The sequence below is a fragment of the Urocitellus parryii genome, chromosome 15, assembly GCF_045843805.1.
Source record: "Urocitellus parryii isolate mUroPar1 chromosome 15, mUroPar1.hap1, whole genome shotgun sequence".
In the NCBI taxonomy this organism is placed as follows: Eukaryota; Metazoa; Chordata; class Mammalia; order Rodentia; family Sciuridae; genus Urocitellus; species Urocitellus parryii.
Genome location: NC_135545.1, coordinates 53,535,893 through 53,554,903, shown reverse-complemented (window position 1 = coordinate 53,554,903; position 19,011 = coordinate 53,535,893). Strand labels below are relative to the sequence as shown.

The 19,011-nt window shown below is 56.3% G+C and overlaps 1 protein-coding gene across 1 annotated transcript in view; it reads right to left on the bottom strand.

Moving 5' to 3' along the window:
- Positions 1–14,572, bottom strand: part of Cmip (c-Maf inducing protein) — a 196,808-nt gene extending 182,236 nt beyond the window's left edge. Inside the window, exon 1 of the mRNA XM_026393018.2 lies at positions 14,276–14,572. Coding sequence (XP_026248803.1) covers positions 14,276–14,572 — 297 coding nt within the window. The remainder of the gene's footprint in view (positions 1–14,275) is intronic.
- Between the last annotated feature and the right edge of the window lie 4,439 nt (positions 14,573–19,011).

Here is a 19,011-nt window from a genome sequence, read left to right as displayed (position 1 = left end):
GACCCCTTGCCCAACCTAACCCTTGGCAAGTGACTCCACCTCTCCACGCAAGTTTCCTCCACTTGAGGAAGTCTTCACCGACGGCAGTGATCAAGCACAAAAGTGCATCAACGGTCCTCACAGCAAGCCCACTGTAGGAGACAAATACAGGGTCTCCGCCACCATCACCACCCCAACACACCACTGTTCTCAGAAGAGGGAATATTCAGACGAGTCCAGGGCAGGAGACCTCTGTCTTTTTCCCATGTCTAGCAGCATGCCATGGTGACCATGTGCTCTCACGGGAAGAAGACCTGGAAACACTCCATCCTCCCCACGCTCCTGTGTCAGCCAGGGTCCTGGGAGGAAACAGATGGCTGACACAAAATGGTGGGATTTAGGAAATTTAAACAAAAGGACTGCAGACTAAGGCGCGGGAGGAGTACTGGGAAAGAGGCTTTTTCTACCTGGGTAACCTGTTGTCCCTGTCTGCCTTGTAATGGGGGCTTCCCGGGATACAGAACTTCCAGGGCAAAGCCTCCGGCAGTCAGAGGCAAGACAAGACAACTCGTCACCCTGCCTCTGCAGCAGGTGTTCCTCCCACTAGTCACCTAACCTGGGTGCAGGGGTGACAGCATGGCAGCTGTGCTAAGATGCTGCCCCCTACCCAAGGGGAGCTGGAGAATGGGACCCCGCTGGCTTCCCCTTCCCTCATCTCCCTCCAGGCTCTCCTCCACGCCCACCCAGAGCCGGGGGCCTGGGAGCTGGTCCTCAGGCACAGGAAAGAATGGCAGGCGTGGTGTCCAGACAAACACCGAGACAGAACAGCCAGATGGACCGGGGTCCACCCTAGACACAGCCTCTTAGGAAGCTCCACAGTGGGGCCTGGTGGGGACTCATGGTCCCCGTCCTCACTCAACAGACAGGAAAGGACCTTCGTCCCACCAGGAAGAGGGCACTAGGAAAGGAGTTGCACACACCTACTGTGGCAGATGGGTTTGGATCTCAGCATTCAAACACGGCTGGGCAGGGCCTGGAGGAAGAAGCCCCTGGTGGCAGCAGAGACGTGGTGACGGCTGACAAGGTAACAGGGCTGAGACCACACAGCAAGCTGCCCCCAGAGAGGGTGGCTGCCCAGGCTCCATCAAAAGCAGGGGCTCTGGGCATGGTGGACCCACCTGGGGGATCCGAGGCAGAAAGCCGGTCCTGGATGGGGTCCTGTGACAGACACAGGTGTGCCCAGGGAGCGCTGCGAGCGGGTCTGTCGCATCGCGGTGCTCAGACCAAGGCCACCGCTCAGCTCCAGCACATGTGTCAGGGGCAATATCGTTTAGAAAATAAAAGCAACTTTCAATTCTGTTTTTAAATCATATTTTCCAAGATCAAAATCTTATTTTCCAAGCACTGCTGCTGCAAGCGGAGGTGAAACCACCAATAATACCTTAAGGCTCCAACAGCAGGCTGCCTCCTCTCAAGCTGGGGACTTGGCAGCTGGGCTAGGACCTAGGCCAGACTCCAAGACCTGGAGTTTCTGCATGCGGTCACACCCTACAGGAGCCTCCCAAGACTCCAAGGCCACCAAACAGGGCAGGGGTCTCCTCACAGCCTGGGTCCCCAATGTTCCCCTTCAAGCAACAGTGTTCATCAAAGGTCTGTTCAGACATCAGGGATTCCAGGACAGATACTCCAAACCCTGCCTTCAAGCTCAAGATCCCACGGGAAGTCGGCGCAGGGTGGGCAACTGTTAGGCAGCAGAACTCGGCAGCGCAACCATGGTTGGTAGGGTGGGGATGGAGGTGGTGGCGGTGCGCGCCGTACTGAGCACTGGCTCCAGGTGCTCTTAGCCCTTCCCAGGACAACCCAGGCCAGGTGTGTGACTCATGCCTGTGGAGGCTGAGACAGGAGGATCCCAAGTGCAAAGCCAGCCTTAGCAACTTAGGGAGAGCCTCTTTCAAAAAAAAGACAACCTAAGAGGTGGCGCCTCTTCTCATCCCAGCCTGCAAGAGGAAACTGGACCTGGGTCCCATCAAAGAGCCAACATGGAAGGTCTGAATCCAAAACCAAACTGGCCTGACGAGTGTTTCATTTACAGAAGCAATGGCCAGGTCCAGCAGGGTCGTTAAAGCCTCATCCCCACCCCACCCTCAATTCACAACTGAGAATGAGTGTGTTCAGGGTTTCAAAGTGGGGCTGGTTTCCCATTCCCTAATCCAGTCCACAGGGCAGGCCTCTTTAAGGAGGCTTCCCAGAGAGGCCAGGCAGCAGCCCTGCCCAGGAGCACCCAGATGAGGGCCGGCAGGGGCTGAAGCCTTGCTAGACTCAGCTCACCCTGGCCCCGAGGGCTGCATTAGCCCCAAGGGTACTGCTTGCCACTGAGACCACAGAAGAGCCCCAGCCCTCCTCCACAGTGCTCCCTGGCCTGGGACCTCTCTCCCTTTTAATCTGCTGCCAAGACCACGCACAACTCCAAACCTTCCTTCTCGTATCTTTTCTGAGGATATAGTTCCATCAGCTCCAAAAAGCAGAAGGTCTCACTGCACCACCTTGAGTGGAGCTTGGGTCCAGCAGGTGATGGCCTCTGGAAAGCCAAGAAGCCAGGTGGCCGCCCGGACTGCTTGCTCTCCGCCCTACTCCCTCAGCCCCACACAACCTGCTTCCACTTAGACAGGATGCACGAAGCAGGTCTCAAGGTATTTTCCTTACACCAAAACTTTCTAAAGCTAATTTTCTCTCTCTACTGACATGATGCAATTCCCTTTTCAACCACCCAGATCTCTGAGGCCCTGAGTCATCAAGGTACAGGGGTGGGTCCCTGGGAGTGATCAGAGGTAGGGGACTCTTGCTAATGCTCTGGCTGGCCAAAGTTTCCTCCTTGGGGCAGGGGGTCAAGTCGCACCTGGCTCTTGGCCCCACCACACCAGACACAGGGGAAGGGGTCGACTCTGCGGCACCAGTTTTCAGAACAGCTTGAGGCCAACACTGAAGAGACAAGGTAACCACAGTGGGGGCATGAGCTTCCAGCTCTGCCAAGGGTGGCCGGCTGCAGGAAGCAAGACCCCACAAGGTGGGGGTGACAATTACATGCTTGAATTCAGTGATTCTCACCTGAGGGCAACGTGGCCCCTGGGGACATATGGCAACATCCGCTGACTGGCTGTTACACCTGTGGGAAGCAGTGTCCTGGCCCCTGGGGACACTGTTCAACATCCTGCAGTGCACAGGGCCGGCCCGCTGTCTACAGGGTCAAGTGAGCCCTTAGCTAGACGGCTGAGCCTGTATGAAGCGCTCAGTGAGGGGACTTGGCACTGGAGACCCCGAGAAGTGCTCCACAGTCCCGCACTGCATCCATGCACACTTGCCCTCCAGGGAAGGAGCAAAGGTGGCTCTCCGCAGTGACAGGCGACTTCCGGGGACAGGGCTGTGGGAGAATTTTTCCTCCTTTATTTCACGAGATCATCATAATCACTGCGCTGTTACTTTTGCTGTCTTACGAGTAGAGAGGTGAACAGCTGGCGGAAAGATGAGCCAGGAGCAGGGCTTCCCGGGCCACCCAGCTGGGGAAGTGCCACACCATGGGTCCCACTCCAACACAGGAAGGTGGCCCTTAGAGGCCACCAAGGCAATGGAGCAGCGATAAGCATGCCAGAACTCAGAGGCAAGAGCGACCCTCAGCCAGAGGCAGGCGGGCGCTGCTCCACAGAGGACCTGGGTTTCTTTCTTTCTTTTTTTAATATTTATTTTTTATTTTTTATTATTTATTTTTTAGTTGTAGTTGGACATAATACCTTCGTTTTGCTTATTTATTTGTTTGTTTGTTTGTTTATTTTTATGTGGTGCTGAGGATCGAAACCAGGGCCGCAGCAAGCACTCCACCGCTGAGCCACAGCCCACCCCAGAGGACCTGGCTTTCCATGCTGGCCTGGCCACGTCCTCAGTCATCTCTGACAGGGCGGCTCCTGAGATCCGGGCCATCCCAGGCAAAGGATCTGAGGCTCCAAGAGAGCAAGTGAGCATCCCAGGACCAACAAAGAGTCAGACAGAAGCACAAGTCCCCGGTGGCTCTTCACAAGCAGGCCTGCAGGGAGACAGCTGGAGGCCTGGTGCTGGACCCCAGCAGACCCCGGGAGGCCCGCTCCGCCTGGGTGGCACCCTCTGCTTGGTCACAAGCTCCCTCTTCTACAAGACCCTCCTCGCAGCACAGAGGCACCCAGGCCCAACCTGAGGCCTTTCTGATGCTCTGTTCTTAAGCCCCCGAACCCTGCCACCAGCCCCAAGCAGTCATCATACCCTGGGGCTCGACAGCCCTGGAACAGACACCAGCTCCACTGCGTGCTCAGGTGTAAACAGGGACATCACAGGATTTGAAGGCTCAGGTTGGGCCCAGCACACAGGGAGTGCTACACAGGTGAGAGCTGTCATTCCCACTTCCTGGCTGGTAATTCAGGCGTTGCTGCCACAATCCTGTGGAGTCACGGCAGCAGGCAGAGGCCACTGGCTCTGGGTTCCACTTGTGTAAATTCCTAGCACATGGGGATGATGTGGGAATCGAATGCGCAAATTCAGCTAAGAACCCAAATGGCTGGAAGAAGTGATCCTTACTACCCTGGGGTCACGCTCGCTCCTTCTTGGGGGTGCACATCACTGGCCAACTGGAAGCCCCAAGCACTGATTTCCTGCCCCTGAAGCAAGCCTCAGTCACAGGGTCACGAAACACAAACCAGCCAGAGCAAAACACATCAACAAGTCATAGTTCCCCTTTCCACAGGACAGCCCTGCCCCCACTGCCACGACCCCATGCACTTCCTCACTGCAGACACAAGGCCAAGTGACACCCCTGCGTCATCTGCTAGGTGCCCAGCTGTCTCTCGGCCTGGGCCGCAGCCCACTGAGATCACCATCCCAAGAGCCCAGGCCTATTCTAACCCGGCCCCAGGCCCCAAGGAAAGGAAGGTGGGAGGGGGGAGCCCTGGGGGCCAAGAGTGAAGCGGAGGGTTGGGGCCTGGGATCCAAGCACTGGAGGCCCCTGTGAAAAGCCCGTCAGGACCTGCCTGGCCACTGTGACTTCACAGGCTGCAGGAGGGGGCCAGGAATCCTTGCACTTGTGTCCACACAGAGGCTGGCTGTCGCACCATGCTCGGGCACTACGCTGAAGACGCTGCCCAAATGCTCTCTTCAGCTGGATCACCGCCCTGGAGCAGGGGAGAGGTGTGACAAGCTGACAGAGAGCCAGAGAGGCCTGCAGGTTATGAGGAGGGGAGGCGTGGAGATGTCAGCGTCTTTCTCCCTGTGCGGCCTCTCCCTTTCCACAAGGAGGGCTCTCCTGACTAGGCAACTGCAGGTCTCATTTGTTTCCATTCACCCATCTATCCACTCTTTCATCCAAACAATGTCTGCTGAGGGCACTGCCTCGGTTTCCCCATCTGTAAAACGGGAGAGTGAAGGTATTTTACAAGGTTGTAGGGCTCCCCAATGCAGCCCACCAAGAGCAGTGCCTCACTAAAGGAAACACTAATCAAATCACACATCATGACCGTTGTATGGTCCCCACCGGGACTGACCGCCTGGCCCTGGGGCCTTGGAAATCCCTGAAGCTTCATGAAGAGGCCTCCTCAGTCTCTTCAGGTGGTCATCACCATCTGCCCTGCAAGTGGTCATCAGGGCCCTCCCTGCTCAGGTGCACATGGGTAGCCCCTGAACCAGCAGGCAGTGGCAGACCTGGTCATCTACCACCCCTCTGGCCCGATGGTGCGCACCACTAGAGAACAGTGCAGCCTCCCAGAGCACGGGAGGCCTCTGTCTTTTTGCTTCAACAGTGTCTCTGCCCATGCCCACCTGTGGCCACCATCCTATCTCGAGCACTCTCAATCCCACTCTGTCCACCCAGATGGGCCTCTCCTAGGAAGGCCTTCCATGACCAGGATGGCTTTACTTCCTCCCCCGAAGACATGGACAAGGCACAGACCTCTGAGGACGTGTGTGCTGCTCTGCAGCATACTGTGATTTGTAGTCACCCCATTGAGCTGTGAGCCCACCGGGTGGGAGGACGGTGCCTGACTGCGCCAGTGTAGCACGTGGGGGCAGCCGCTCTGCAGGTGCAGTCCCTGGTGTCATTAAAGTATGCCTCGACAAATCCTTGCCATTCACACTCCAACTCCAGCCTCTGAACTCCCTGGAAATACCTGGCAAACACTTAACTGCCAAGCCCGCTTCTGTCCAACTCCGACGTGTCTGCAGGAGGCTGAAGCGATTTCGCACCTACCCAGCAGATGCAGTACACACTCCTGCACACACATGAGCAGGGGTCACACCTGGCTTTGACCCCCAGCTCCACCTCCTCCCAGTCCCCCCAGAGTCTCCATCATGGCATCTGTAAAGTGGGAATAATGCTCACCCCATGAGAATGCTCTAAAAATGAAATGCCACAGCATCTGGCGCACACTGGCGGTGAGCAACAGGGCTGTAATTATGAGGCAGAGCCCCAGGTCCTGCGACAGGGTCTCGTACCCTCCTGAATTCCCCAACAGAGAAGGCTGCAGACCTTCCCAACCTGCCACCAACCTCAAGCTCAGGAGACCTTGTCTGAATTTCCTTTCCAGAGAAGCAGCTCTGCTCCTGGGTCGCTGGGAAGTTCAAGGGTGGGAGGAATCACTCTTAGCCTCTTTTCCTCCTGGACACACGTGGAAACCACACCCCCGGCCTACGCTGTGCAGCTCACCTGTACCCCCTCTCTCGCCCCACCTCTCTCAGTGGAAGACTTGGAGGAGGGACAGCCCTACCAGTGTGAAGGCGTCTGGGTACCCCCAAGATCAAGTAGGACAGCACCCTCTGGGCACTTGCCCGACAAATGCGGCAGGAGCCACCTCACTATGAGTGCCATTTGTCACAGCGGCAAGCTCACCCAAAGAGCTCACTTTACACAGCGGCTACACTTCCTCCCTGGGGAACACGTCACCTGAGCTATACAGGGAGCCAAAATAGGAGTGGGGACCAGGCCTGGGTTTGTCCAGACTGCACACTCCATTTTCAGCTGAGCTGGACCATTAAGGTGCTTGGGACTGGCCCAGGACACCCAAGGAAGCCAGCAGGCGGCCCGGTGTCTCCTCCCTCTCCTCGGAACCCCACCTGGGCCAGCCCGAGGAAGCCCCTGCCCTGCCTGGTCCACACAGCTGGGCACTGAAGAAGCCAGCTCACCTGCTCCCTCCAAGAAGAGTTCCCCGCCTCATCACAATGCTCTCCTCTCTGGTGGCCACTGAAAGCGCACAACCAGGAACCAAGACCCTGGCTCGAGGCAGGACTTGGGTGAGTCCCAGCTGGGCAGAGCTGGGGCTGAATGAGATGAGTCTAGACCCAGGATGCTTGGAACCTAGTCACCGACAAGGGCAGCTAGCGGGCTGCTAAGAGTTTTGCTGGGCTGGGCAACGTAAGAGCCTCTTAAAGCACCACTACAAAGGTACTCTTCACTATTCCCTGGGAGGGAGCCAGGTTTTTTTTAAAAAAAGAGAAAAAAGCACCCAGCAGAAGCACGAGGATGGAGACTCTCGGGGGCAAAGGGCTGCCCTGTGCCCAGCGCCCAGCACATCTCGAGGCACACTGAGTTTTTAACAGATCACAGCTCTTGGAGATTAGGGGAAGGAAACCAGCTAGAGAGCACCTACTGTGTGCCCAGCGCTTCCAGGTGATTTCTAATTCCCGACCAGCCTCAGGGCAGTGCACCTGCCGCTCCCTCTACCTGGAATACTCTTCCCCGGGTCGGTATCACTGCTCCCTGAACTCTGCATAAAGCAGCAGGCCCCAGAGCCCAGGCAGGGCCTGCCTGGCCTTCCCCGTGGTCCCTGTCGCCAGCTGTATTCTCTCGCTTAGCCATTCATGGTCCTCCATGGCACTGATCTGCTGGAGAAGGCTCGAGCAACCTGCAGCCTGACCCCCCTTAACCCTGACACCAAGGCTGGAAGGAAGTCCCTATAATCCTCACCTTACAGATAAGGACAGGGTTTGGGTGGCCTACCCAAGGCCACCATCTGGGCAGACAGAGACAGGACTGAAGCTCACCTGTGTCCTCCCACAACCCTCTGCGGGTCACTGTCTCCTCCCACTACCTCAGTGACACCCAGCACAGGTAACTGCTTCCTGGTGGTGGGGTGAAGAAAGGCTCCTGAAGATGGGAAACCTTTTTGTGGGAGTCTCTTGCCTCAGTGCACACAGCAGGCACCGCCTCCTGCAGGCGCCCACATCCCCACCCGGCTCCACACCCTGCAGTGACTTAGGGCCCCCTGCCCTAAGCAAGGCTCCCCTGCAAAGTGTGCACAGCCCCCCTGAGCGCGCTGGCAAGCCAGAGCTTCCTCACCAGGCCAGGAGTGGGGAAGAGAAACTCTCACTTCCCCCTCCCTCCCAAGGCCCAAGCAGCCTGACTTCCACTCTGGGCAAAGCAGGAAGTCCAGGGGCAAACCAGAGGCTCTCAGGTAGACAAGCTCAGACCCTTGTCCTCAGGGTGGAGCTCAGGGTCCTTGTCAGAGTCCCAGGTTCACCTGTGTTCTGTTTGAGGGAGGGCCAGCTCCCCCTTCCCAAAGAAGCAAGCAAAGGTTAAAATTGTCAAAACAGGAAAAAGTCAACTAAGTAAAAACGCAAGTGTCAGCCGGGGACAGTGGCACATGCCTGTAATCCCTGCAGCTCAGGAGGCTGAGGCAGGAAGATCGCAAGTTCAAAGCCAGCCTCAGCAACTTAGTGAGGCCCTACGCAACTCAGTGAGACCCTGTCTCTATTGTCTCTAAATAAAATATAAAAAAGGGCTGGGGGTGTGGCTCAGTGGTTAAGTGCCCAGGGTTCAATCCCCAGTACCAAAAGAAAAAAAAAAAAAAGTGTCTTGTTTGACATTAGGCCTAATGTCAACATTCATCAACAGGAGATGGTACACCCACTCTACAGCAAGCTTCAACACCGGAAAGTTACGCAGCTGTCAAAAAGGAAACAGCAAGGGCTGGGGACACAGCTCAGTCAGTAAAGTGAGGCCCTGGGTTCAATCTCCAGCACAAAAAAAAAAAAAGGAGGGCTGGGGATGTGGCTCAAGCGGTAGCTCGCTCGCCTTGCATGCATGCGGCCCGGGTTCGATCCTCAGCACCACATACCAACAAAGATGTTGTGTCCGCCGAGAACTAAAAAATAAATATTAAAAAATTCTCTCTCTCTCTCTCTCTCTCTCTCTCTCTCTCTCCTCTCACTCTCTCTTTAAAAAAAAATAAAAAAATAAAAAAAATTTAAAAAAAGGAGACAGCAGCTGATCTAAATGATCAGCTGATCTCTAAATACAGTGTCCAATGAACAATAATTGTACATGCTCAGGAAGGTCAGCAGGACACACAAAAAATGAAGAACAGGGTCTGCGTTGGTAATAGCAAGGAGGGGTTTTAGGGACAGAGACAATTTAAATGTACTGGATATGCACACAACTGCTTCCATGGGCAGGTTGTTTTTTAAGAAACTAGCCTGTGCCCTTGAAGAATTTTTCTTAACTGCTTACAACAACCTCGGTGCCTTTATTTACAGCAGCTCTGCCCAACACCCCTACTTTTCCGTCCCTCTCAGGAGGATCTTCTGTGGAGACCCCCCCATTCTTTAGTAGCAATAATCTCTCCCATTTGTAGAGAATCTCAGGAAGCTTTCAGGGAAAGTAGGAAACCAGGAGTGGGAATATGGATCGAATGTCGCACCCTACTATGTGCCAGCTATTTTGAGTTCTCCAGTTACAGCCACCCGCTAAAGAAAGCACGACCGTGGCCCACAGATGAAGAATCAAGGCCCAGTGAAGGAGAGCAACACGTGAAAGTCGCACAGCCAGGAAGCTGGGACCTCTGCACCTGGACCTCGCACCATGAGGGCACAGCCCAAGTTCACTCTGCCCCGTGGCAGGGACACCCTACACAGGCTGCCTCCCTAATCTCATTTAATCCTTCAATCAAAGGCATAAGCAGTCCATCTCAAATATCCATTCCTACCAAACACCCAGTGGGTCCCCTGGGAAGAGTGAAGTCCTGGCTGGCCCACAGAGGTGGCAGCTCGCTGTCCTCTGCCAGTGGAGGGGTGCCCTGGACACCTGTGGGGATGACTTGGCTGCCGGGCTTCCCCTGAGCTTTGCCCCAGACGCTGCCCCAGAAACTCCAGCTTCCCCTGCCAAGGAAGGCATCAAGGAGCAGCCAGGACCAAGCCACAACGTGCCTTCCTCGCACGGCCACTCACGGGAGGCACCCACTACCTGGACTGGCACAACGTCGCCGCAGCCAGAAAGGGCAACCTCCTAAAGTGCACCCCTTAGGACAGCCTGGGAAGGCAGACGGCAGTGGCCGTGACAGAAAAGTTGGCGGTTGGCGCCCCTCCTGCTCGGCATTCCCGTCTCCAATCAGATGAGTTATCTAGGAAACAAGTTTGTGAATTCCGAAAGTTTATGACCCAAAAAAAAAAAAACTGTAAGAACTGTTTATTACTAACTACCATGAAAAACACCAAACACATCAAAGAAGGGAAGGAAGGACAGGCACACGGAGGCGGGACGTATGTGACAAAAATGAACAAAATTAACATGCGTGTGTGCACTCAGATGGGTCCCAGGACTGGAGACTTTAATACTCAAGGAGAAACCACAACATCTGGACCGTTAGCTCACATAGGACACACAGTAGGTCTCAGTCGGCATCTGCTAAACAAGTCCAGGTTTAGGAGGATGCTCCCTCGCCCCCTCCCACCCTGAGACCACCTGACTAAGGAAACGGAGGGAATGCCGGTGGCTTGTCTTGCCACAGCGGACAAGATGCCCTACGTCTCAGTCCAGCGACAGAGTGGTGAGAATTCAAGAACCAGCTCAAATACAGTTTGTGCCCCACTGCCACGTGTGCCCCAACCCCTGTGAGTAAAGGACTGTCGGGATTACACCCACCCTTCTGAGATGCTGCGTGCCACATTTTTAAAAAGTAAGATGAGATAGAAGGTAAGCAGCTTGCTTGGGCTCCCTTGATGCAGAGGAAACAAAGACCAGACGAAGCCCTCTGCCAGCAGCCGAACCAGTCTAGCAGGCGATCAAATCCAGCCCAGGGACCAGGACAGCAAAATGGATTCTGGTGTTGCTGAGAGTGACGCTGAGGCAGAGCCCTGGATGCCGATCACAAGCACACCCGTGACAGCTGAAGAGCAGGGGGCCCGGGGGCTGAAGTTTGGATGCCCAGGGAACAGGGCACCACATCCAGATCAGGGTGTCGCCAGGTCCCGCCACCTCCCCTCCCACATCAGCCTGAGCTTCCTCCTTTGTTTACAGCCTTCAGGATCCAAAGTCTCCAAGCACAGGGCGCATCAAACCTGGCCGCCTGTCACAAGACATGTCGGGCACACTGTTGGCTCTGCAATGATTTAATCAGTAACCAGCCCAGGAGACCAGGCACAGGGCAGGCGGTGACCCGACCCACAGAGGGCAAAGTTTACAGCCAGGCCAGGGGAGGGGCATCAGGCCCCACGGCACCGGAGTCCTTTTTAGGTATCCCCAGAAGGGAACCAAGAGAGGTCCAGATTAGGGGTGTGTCCCACTAAAGCCACCAGTCAGGGAGGGCTGGGGGCCCCCACCAGCTTGCACCCTAGCCTAACGTGTCTCCTGGAAGCCTGGTCTTTATTGCTCATGATTCGGGTAACTGGATCCGTGTAGACAGACTCCTCAGACAGTTTGGGCAAAAGAGAGTATTTGGTTTGTTTATTGGTTTGAATCCAGATCAATCACTCTGGGTCCGCTCCTGAAGCCCACACAATTAACTGGATAATTTCCAAATGGTTTTGATTTGGGCTTAAAAATAAGCCACATACACTTCTTGGGAAGATATGACCCTGTATGAAACACACCTGATCTATCGGCAGCTCAAGGATAGGCAGGGAACACTGCAAAGCCACAGGGCTGCAAAGGGTTTTTGTTGTAGTGAAATGCACTCAGATTCACCTTTGTTTCATTTGGGCTAATATTTCTCAATAGAGTGCTTGGCCGCAATATAAAATGCAGACAGATTACATAATGCCCAGGCCTTTGGGAAACCCCACAGGGGCTCCTTTGCTTCCTGAGAGCCTGGACACCAACCAGGCAGGTGTCTCGCCCCTGACAAGGTCCCAGGTGACAATTCCAATCCCACCTCTGCCATAGAGGATCCAGTTCCAGCCTCCCCCAGGACCTGAACAATGGGCCCCACCTCCACACTCACAGGCCCTGAGGGCAGGGGGAGCCATGGACCTCGCTTGAGCCCCCAAGGAGCAAGGGCCAGACTGCAGGATGCCCCGCCCACAGCGTTTGGTGGAGAAAGGCGGTGGAGAGGGGACAGTGCCAGCCCACTGGCTCTTCCTCCTAGTTCCTCTTCCCACATTTCCTAATGCCAGGGCAAGGCTCCGTCCGCCAAGATGAAACTTGCTCCATGGATAACCCTGAGTCCCAATACTGGAAATCCCAGGTGTTCTGCGGGAAGGCACAAGCTGGCAAAGACGCCAGCACCTTGCCTGGCCAAGGTGGGCAAGGGGCCTCTGGCTGCTTAAGAGTACAGGCGCAGCTTCAATCCCTCTTCCTTTCCTCTCCCTCTCAAACATGCCTCTTGAGCAACCTTGGTGAGCTGGGGGCTTTTGGCCTCCAGAGCTGGCTTCCCCCAAACCAGGAAGGCCAGCAGCAGAGCCATCAGTACTCCTGGCTTCTCCCAGGGAGCACAGGCTCAGCCTGCCCTTTCCACAGCAGGCCACTGTCCCTCTCAACTATTTCCTCTTGCCCTCAACCTCTCTTCATTCTGAGGGGTGGCAGAAAAAAAGAACAAAGCTCAGTAAAGCCCACCAGCCAGGTGAACATTCTCAAGGCAGACCTCAGAGCCCAAGCAGGGAGTCACCAGAGCCTTCTGAATCTGAAACCCTGCGCGCTGGCAAATTTGAGGAAGCTCTCCCTCCACCAAATGAAAAGCCAAACACGGAGGCCTGTGGCTAGAGGCAGGTTTGAGAACGCGTACCAGCCTGGAAGCAGGACCAGGCCGCCTCCCGGCAGCCAGCAATCCTGCCTGAGAAAGCAGTCTGCAGATACTGCACCAGCTGCCCACAGGGAAGAAAAAATAGGTGTTCTATGCGCCGTTGAACCCAAAATTCAGAATAAAAGTCCATGTGTGTTTCAACTCTCTGGGGGCTGGGGTGGGGGGCAGAAGCAGGAGTAGGATTCTTGGGCTAACTTTCCCCCCTCCCCATTCCTCGGAGCATGTGTCATGGCCTGTGACACACTGCCAAGGGAACATGGATGCCGGGGAAATGTCTACACACGCTACACGCTTGTGACATGCCATGTAAGCGACACCCTGTTTCCTGGCTGGGCTTTCTGGCACAGGTGTGGGCAGGCGCTGGATTCTGCCCCCTCCCACTGTGCTTAGTAAACAGGATTCCAGCTGCCCTGGGGGGAGTGTGCATTCTGGGAAAGACAGGGCCCCCTCTCCCAAGAGGACGGGACCCCCTGAGCCAAGCTCAGGCCAAGCCAGAGCTTGTATTTGAAACTGTCCTTGTTTCAAAACACAAAGCATCCTGTTCAGGCTCCTACCCGCCACCCCCTCTCCCCCCCGCTGAGCCCACCACAGCTGTCTTTCTCCAGGAAGAAGGCCACCATTTGCAGATTCGATTTCAAAAGGAGATCTGTGGATTCTCCTCTCCATCTCATCAAGCTGACCCGGCCCCAGCCATAGAGTGAAAAACAATAACAATAACAAAATAGGTCCTCCAGCGGCAAAACACGCGCACACACAGTCCACAGACAATGCCATGCCAGCCTCCACCAGAACTTGACCCCGTGGGCGATGTTGCAGGACCCCGACCCCCGCCCCCGCCGACCTCCCAAGGTGCGAAGGAGATTTTCCGAGAGGGAAGCAAGCACCCAGTTTGCCTGCCAGCCCGGGCAGGAGAAGAAGAAAGGACGGGCAAAGCAAAGAAAGGAACTGCTTTTCTGGGAATCCTTCGGGTCTGGGGGCTTTCAGGTTTTGTTGGGTTGCGGGGGTTTTCCGCCCCGCTGGAGGTTCTGGGTCGTTTCGTTTCCCCCCGCAGCTCGGATCCAGATGGGCCACGGGTCTCCAGAAAGGGAACTCCACCACCCTCGGGGCCCAGCCCGGGTCCGTCCGCGTCCCCGGCGGCAGGAACGCCGGAGCCCGGGAGCGGGTCGCGGGCACCGGCCGCGGCCGAGCCTCCGCCTCGGGGTCCCCGGGCCGGGCGGGGGGGCGGGCTGCCGGGGGCGGCGCGGACGGTCGCGGGAGCCGCGCGCGGGGCGACTCACCGTGGCGGACGCCAGGCTGTTGTCGGCCAGCGTTAGGTGGTGCGGCTCCCAGCGCCTCAGGAATTTCGAGGTGAGGATCTTGCTGAGAAAGGTCCGCGGGTGCCGGATGACACAGACCTGGATGTCGCCCTCCTGCAGCAGTTTGTACCTCATCCCGTTGCAGAGCAGCAGGGCCCGGCGGCAGGGCACGGCGCCCATCTTCGTGCCCTCGGGGGCCGACACGTCGCCCCCCAGCAGCGGCTTGGTCTCCTCGATCTGCCGGGGGTCGCCGCCGCCCGCGCTGCTGGTCAGATCCATGGCCGGCGGGGGCGGGGGCCGCGCGCGGAGCGGGGCGGCGCTGGCTCTGGGCGGCGGGGCCCCCGGATCCGGGGCCCGCACCCCCCCACCGCCCGCGAGGGTGGGGGGGCGGGGGGCGGCGCGCCGCGGGGGGCGGGCGCGGGGGCGGCGGCGGCGGCGCGCGGCGCTTCCTGCGGCGGCCGGCTTCCTCCTAGCTCGTCGGGTGCATGCTCGGCGCGGACGGCTGGGGCGGCGGGCGCGGGCCGGGCGGCGGCGGGGGCGGGGGCCGCGGGCGGGCGGGCGGGCGGCGGGCGTGTCTCGGCCCGCGCCGCCGCGCGCTGTGCAGTGCGTGTGTCCGCGTCCGTCCGCGAGTGCCTGCGGGCGGGGGCCGCGCCGGCTGCCGGGGAGATTGCGGGAGCGCTCGCGCCCGCGCGATTGGTCCCCGCGGGGTCATGTGCCCGCCCCTCTGACGTCAATGGCGGCAACGGCGGCGGCCGCCGCGGCTTCGGCCTCTCGCAGGCGGAGCCCGCGGCCGGGCGGGGACGGGAGGCGGGCGCGGCCCGACGGGAGGGCGGCCCTGGGGAGGGGGCTGGGGCGAGCCCCGGCAGGCCCGCGCCCCGCCCGGAATGCGCACGGGGGCGGAGCCCGCGCCGGCCGCGCCCCCGCCGGTGCCCAGGCCCGTGCGCAGCCCGCGCGCGCCCCGCGACCCCGCGACCCCCGGAGGGAAACCGAGTTCCCACGACGGCCGAGGGGCGGCCAGGTGCTGGAGGGGTGGAGGCTGGACCACTCGACAGCCCTCCCTAGCCAAGGCTGCCCACCCCATGGCCAGATGGCGGCAGAAGGTAGCTGCTTCCAGTCGAAAATGTCCCTTGAGTTATGCGGAGATGATCCCACACTGCCCTGCCTCAGACTGCCCGACTCTGCAGGCCTCACCTCCTCCTGGGCTATGGCTGATGTCTGCTGGACTTGGCCTTGGTGTCCTCAAACCTTTAAGGGACAGACGTCCCACCCTTCCTCCTTTCTTTTGCCCCGGACCTCCCAAAGTCATCTGGCCAGCTGTCCTCTGTCCTAACCCAGGCAGCTCCAGCTTCTTCACCGCCACCACTACCACCACCGCAGCCACCACCTCCCCTGGAGGGGACCTGGTCCTCACCTCTGGATCCCCAGTCCCACAGCAGCCCAGGAGAGAATCATATTCCAAGGGCCTTTTTAGAATGAACCACAGTTTCCCCAAGTCTAGATTGGAAGCAAAAGCACTCCCTTTCTGTCATCACCGTGGAGCCCCACCTGAGGCCACCCAGCCACTGCTCAGCTCTGCAGCCAGCCTTTCTCACCTCCACAGGCTCCTACAGCTAACACCATGGAAAACCTCAGATTTTGCCTCAGTGGTAAGCAAAGGTGCCTTTGTAGGGAACACACAAGTATGTGCCGCATGTGTTGAACTGCATCAGGAATGTTGCAGAGTGTCCACAGCATCCCTGAGGTGAAGATGTTCACACCCCTCTCTACCAAGAACAGCCAGCCAGGTAGGATTAGGTGGCAGAAGGCAGGCCTCAGCCTGCTTCCTTGCCAACTTAGACTCATGTCCAGCCTGCCCAGCAGTTGGGCAAAGCTGTCTTGGCCCCAGGAAAAGCACTTAGCTTACACCATTAGAAATTCATCATCTTCCCACAATTTGCTGGCATTTCTTTCAATCCATGAACTTTAGCATTCTTGAGAAAACCAGCGAGCAAGAAGGGTCAAGCACCAGACCCCAGCTTCTGATATGGATGTGGGTGTGGGGAATGGTTGGTGCCAAGAAACCCCCAATCTGTTAAGGGGTTAGGCCATTCCTTCAAACCTTTATTGCCCTCCTTCTGTGCGCCGGTTGCAGGCCAGGCACCAGTGTGTTAACAGCAATTACTATGATAATTGCACTGCAGTCGACCACGACCTCTTCTATGCTAAGGATTTTGCTTGCCCATGTTATATTCTCTCACAGCAATATAGGTGCTGTCGTCATCCCCTCTTGCAGATGAGAATACAGAGAACTTAGATGATTTGCCCTCCCCCATTGGGGTAGTTAGATTGGACCCAGGTTTCTTTGGCTCCAGAACCCATGACTTAACCACAAAGCATGGAGTTCAGTGTCCAAGACAATGTAAAAACAATGGCCACAAGTGTGATCACGCTACAAGGACAGAGAGGGGACACCTAGCCCAGCCAGGGGTGAAGGTGGCATCAGGGTGTACATATCCGTATTCCCAGAGATCTTTAGGAGTCAGGTAAAGAGGACAGGAGCTCCAGAGAAAGGGAATGACCACAAAAAGGCAAAGAGTTGGCAGGATGCTTGGCCTGTTGAGGAGACTCACTCATCGCCCTGAACAAGTGACCCAAGGGAGGTCACAGGCAGGCCCTGAAATGCAGGCCCAGGGACCTGCACGGTGGAGAGGGGACACACAGACCATGCAGGGGAGTGACTTGTACATAGCATTTTCAAAGGTTAATGGCTGTGGTTTGATGCTGTTGAGGGTTTCCCAGGAGTAGTCTGGAGGTGGGGAAGGCCAGTGACAAGGCTGTCATGGGTAACCAGAAGGGAGGTGATGAGGCCAGCTCAAAGTCACCAAATGGGGGTGTCTGGTGGCAAGCAGAACAGCTGACGTCCACTTTAGGGGGACATCTATGGAACTTCCTCTACCCAAATTCCAGCAGAAGAGGAGATTAAGCAGGATGCATAGGATCCCCAGTTGCTTCCAGGACATCCCTGACCTCCTCAATGCCACTTAGATATAGCAGTTAATAAATAAGTAAGCACTAAGCAGGAATATGACAATGATGTCCACCACCCACATGCCAGGTACTATGCTAGAAGCTCTGTATGCTCCCATTTCTCCCAACCAGCCCAGGAGGTGGGGATTATTATGACCCCCATGTCAAGAATGAAAATTTGAGGCCCAGAAAGGATCAGCTAACAATGGAGACCCAGCCAAGGTTTGAGCCTGAGACTCCATTTGACCCCAAATTCCACATTTTTCCTACTCCGTACCAATTTCGGAAGACAATGCAGATGTCTTCCTTTGTAATGGTTTCCTGAGCAGGCATTTAGGAAGAAAGGATCCAGTTCAATCATGTCATCTTTAAATCATATTTCTTGTCTTTAGTTTAAAATAGGTGAAATGGAGCCTCCAAGATATTGCAAGAAGAAAAGCTCCTGGTCAATGGCAGTGCCAGCTCAGAACCTGCAGGTGGTCAGGGCTCCATAAGTAAGACACTGATTGTTCGTCAAGGTCACACTTCCCATGGAGCTCAGGAAAGTGCCAGTCACAGGACTAGTTCACAGAGACGAGAGGGCATTGGCACTCAGTCTGTGATCATCCCCAGTCTCTCAGACTGGAACTCAAGTCATCGCCTCCCTGCTTACTGCCTCCACCTGTCCCCAGTTACTGACCTAAAAATGAATCTGAGTCCAGCCATCAGACTCTATCAGAATCCCAGGAGCTTCCCAGCCCATCAAGCTTCCATGAATGGGTCATGCATCTAAGTTGTTCTCAGTGCCACATGAGTCCACTGATGTCCTGACCCTCCCAAGAATTGTCCAGGCCCCCCCTAAGTTCCCTGTCAACTTGGGAGGTTTACAGAGCCACAGGAAGGCACAGAATTCATGCACCCTTCCCTTTCTGTTAAGGAATTTGGTGAGGTGGCAAAGTCCCTGTGGGAAAGGAAAGCAGAGGAGCTGGTAGCCAGCCCAGGAGAGCCAGGCTGGGCCCCTCCTTCGGCAGCCACACCTACAGACTGTGTTCTCCTCCTCAGGCTTGTCTCAAGTGGCGATCCCTGTCCTCCTTTACCCAGCTCTTTTCTTGCCCCATCCACCATGAAATGGGGCAGAACCCCAATCCACGGTACCCACCAGGCAAGCAGAGTTCACCCCAGGGTTGCTCACGGTCATATCCAGTGGTGTGCTGGTAAATGTTTAACAGCTTGCTGAAAAAAAGAGAAGCCCTAATTTATGCTGTGTCCATTTCTCTGGTGCAAATATTCCCACCATACATGGCTGAGCTTGGAGTTGGGAAGAGATGGACCCCACTCTAGAACATACAATAGACCAGGGGTCAGCAAACCACAAAGGGCCAGACTCAGCCCCTGGACCGCAAAGCCTACAGTTCTTACCACCTGGCCATTTTACAGGGAAAGTTGGCGACCCCTACAAGAGACATAAATAACTTCAAGACCAGAGATACCAGCAAAATGTAGACTGATAATTAGGAGATGTTGGGTTTTATTACCTTCCTAAAGATATAACTTATTTAATTGTAACTTAATCTTTTTAATGGCTATTTGACAACCAGCTTGCAAAATTCCTGAAAAATTAACAATCCACAGTTGTGAGCCAACATAGGTCAGCTCCAACACATGCTGTTTCCCTAGGACAGGTCCTGCTCAGATGCAGACTGTTGAAAGGTTGGCTAACTAACTGCAGGGAC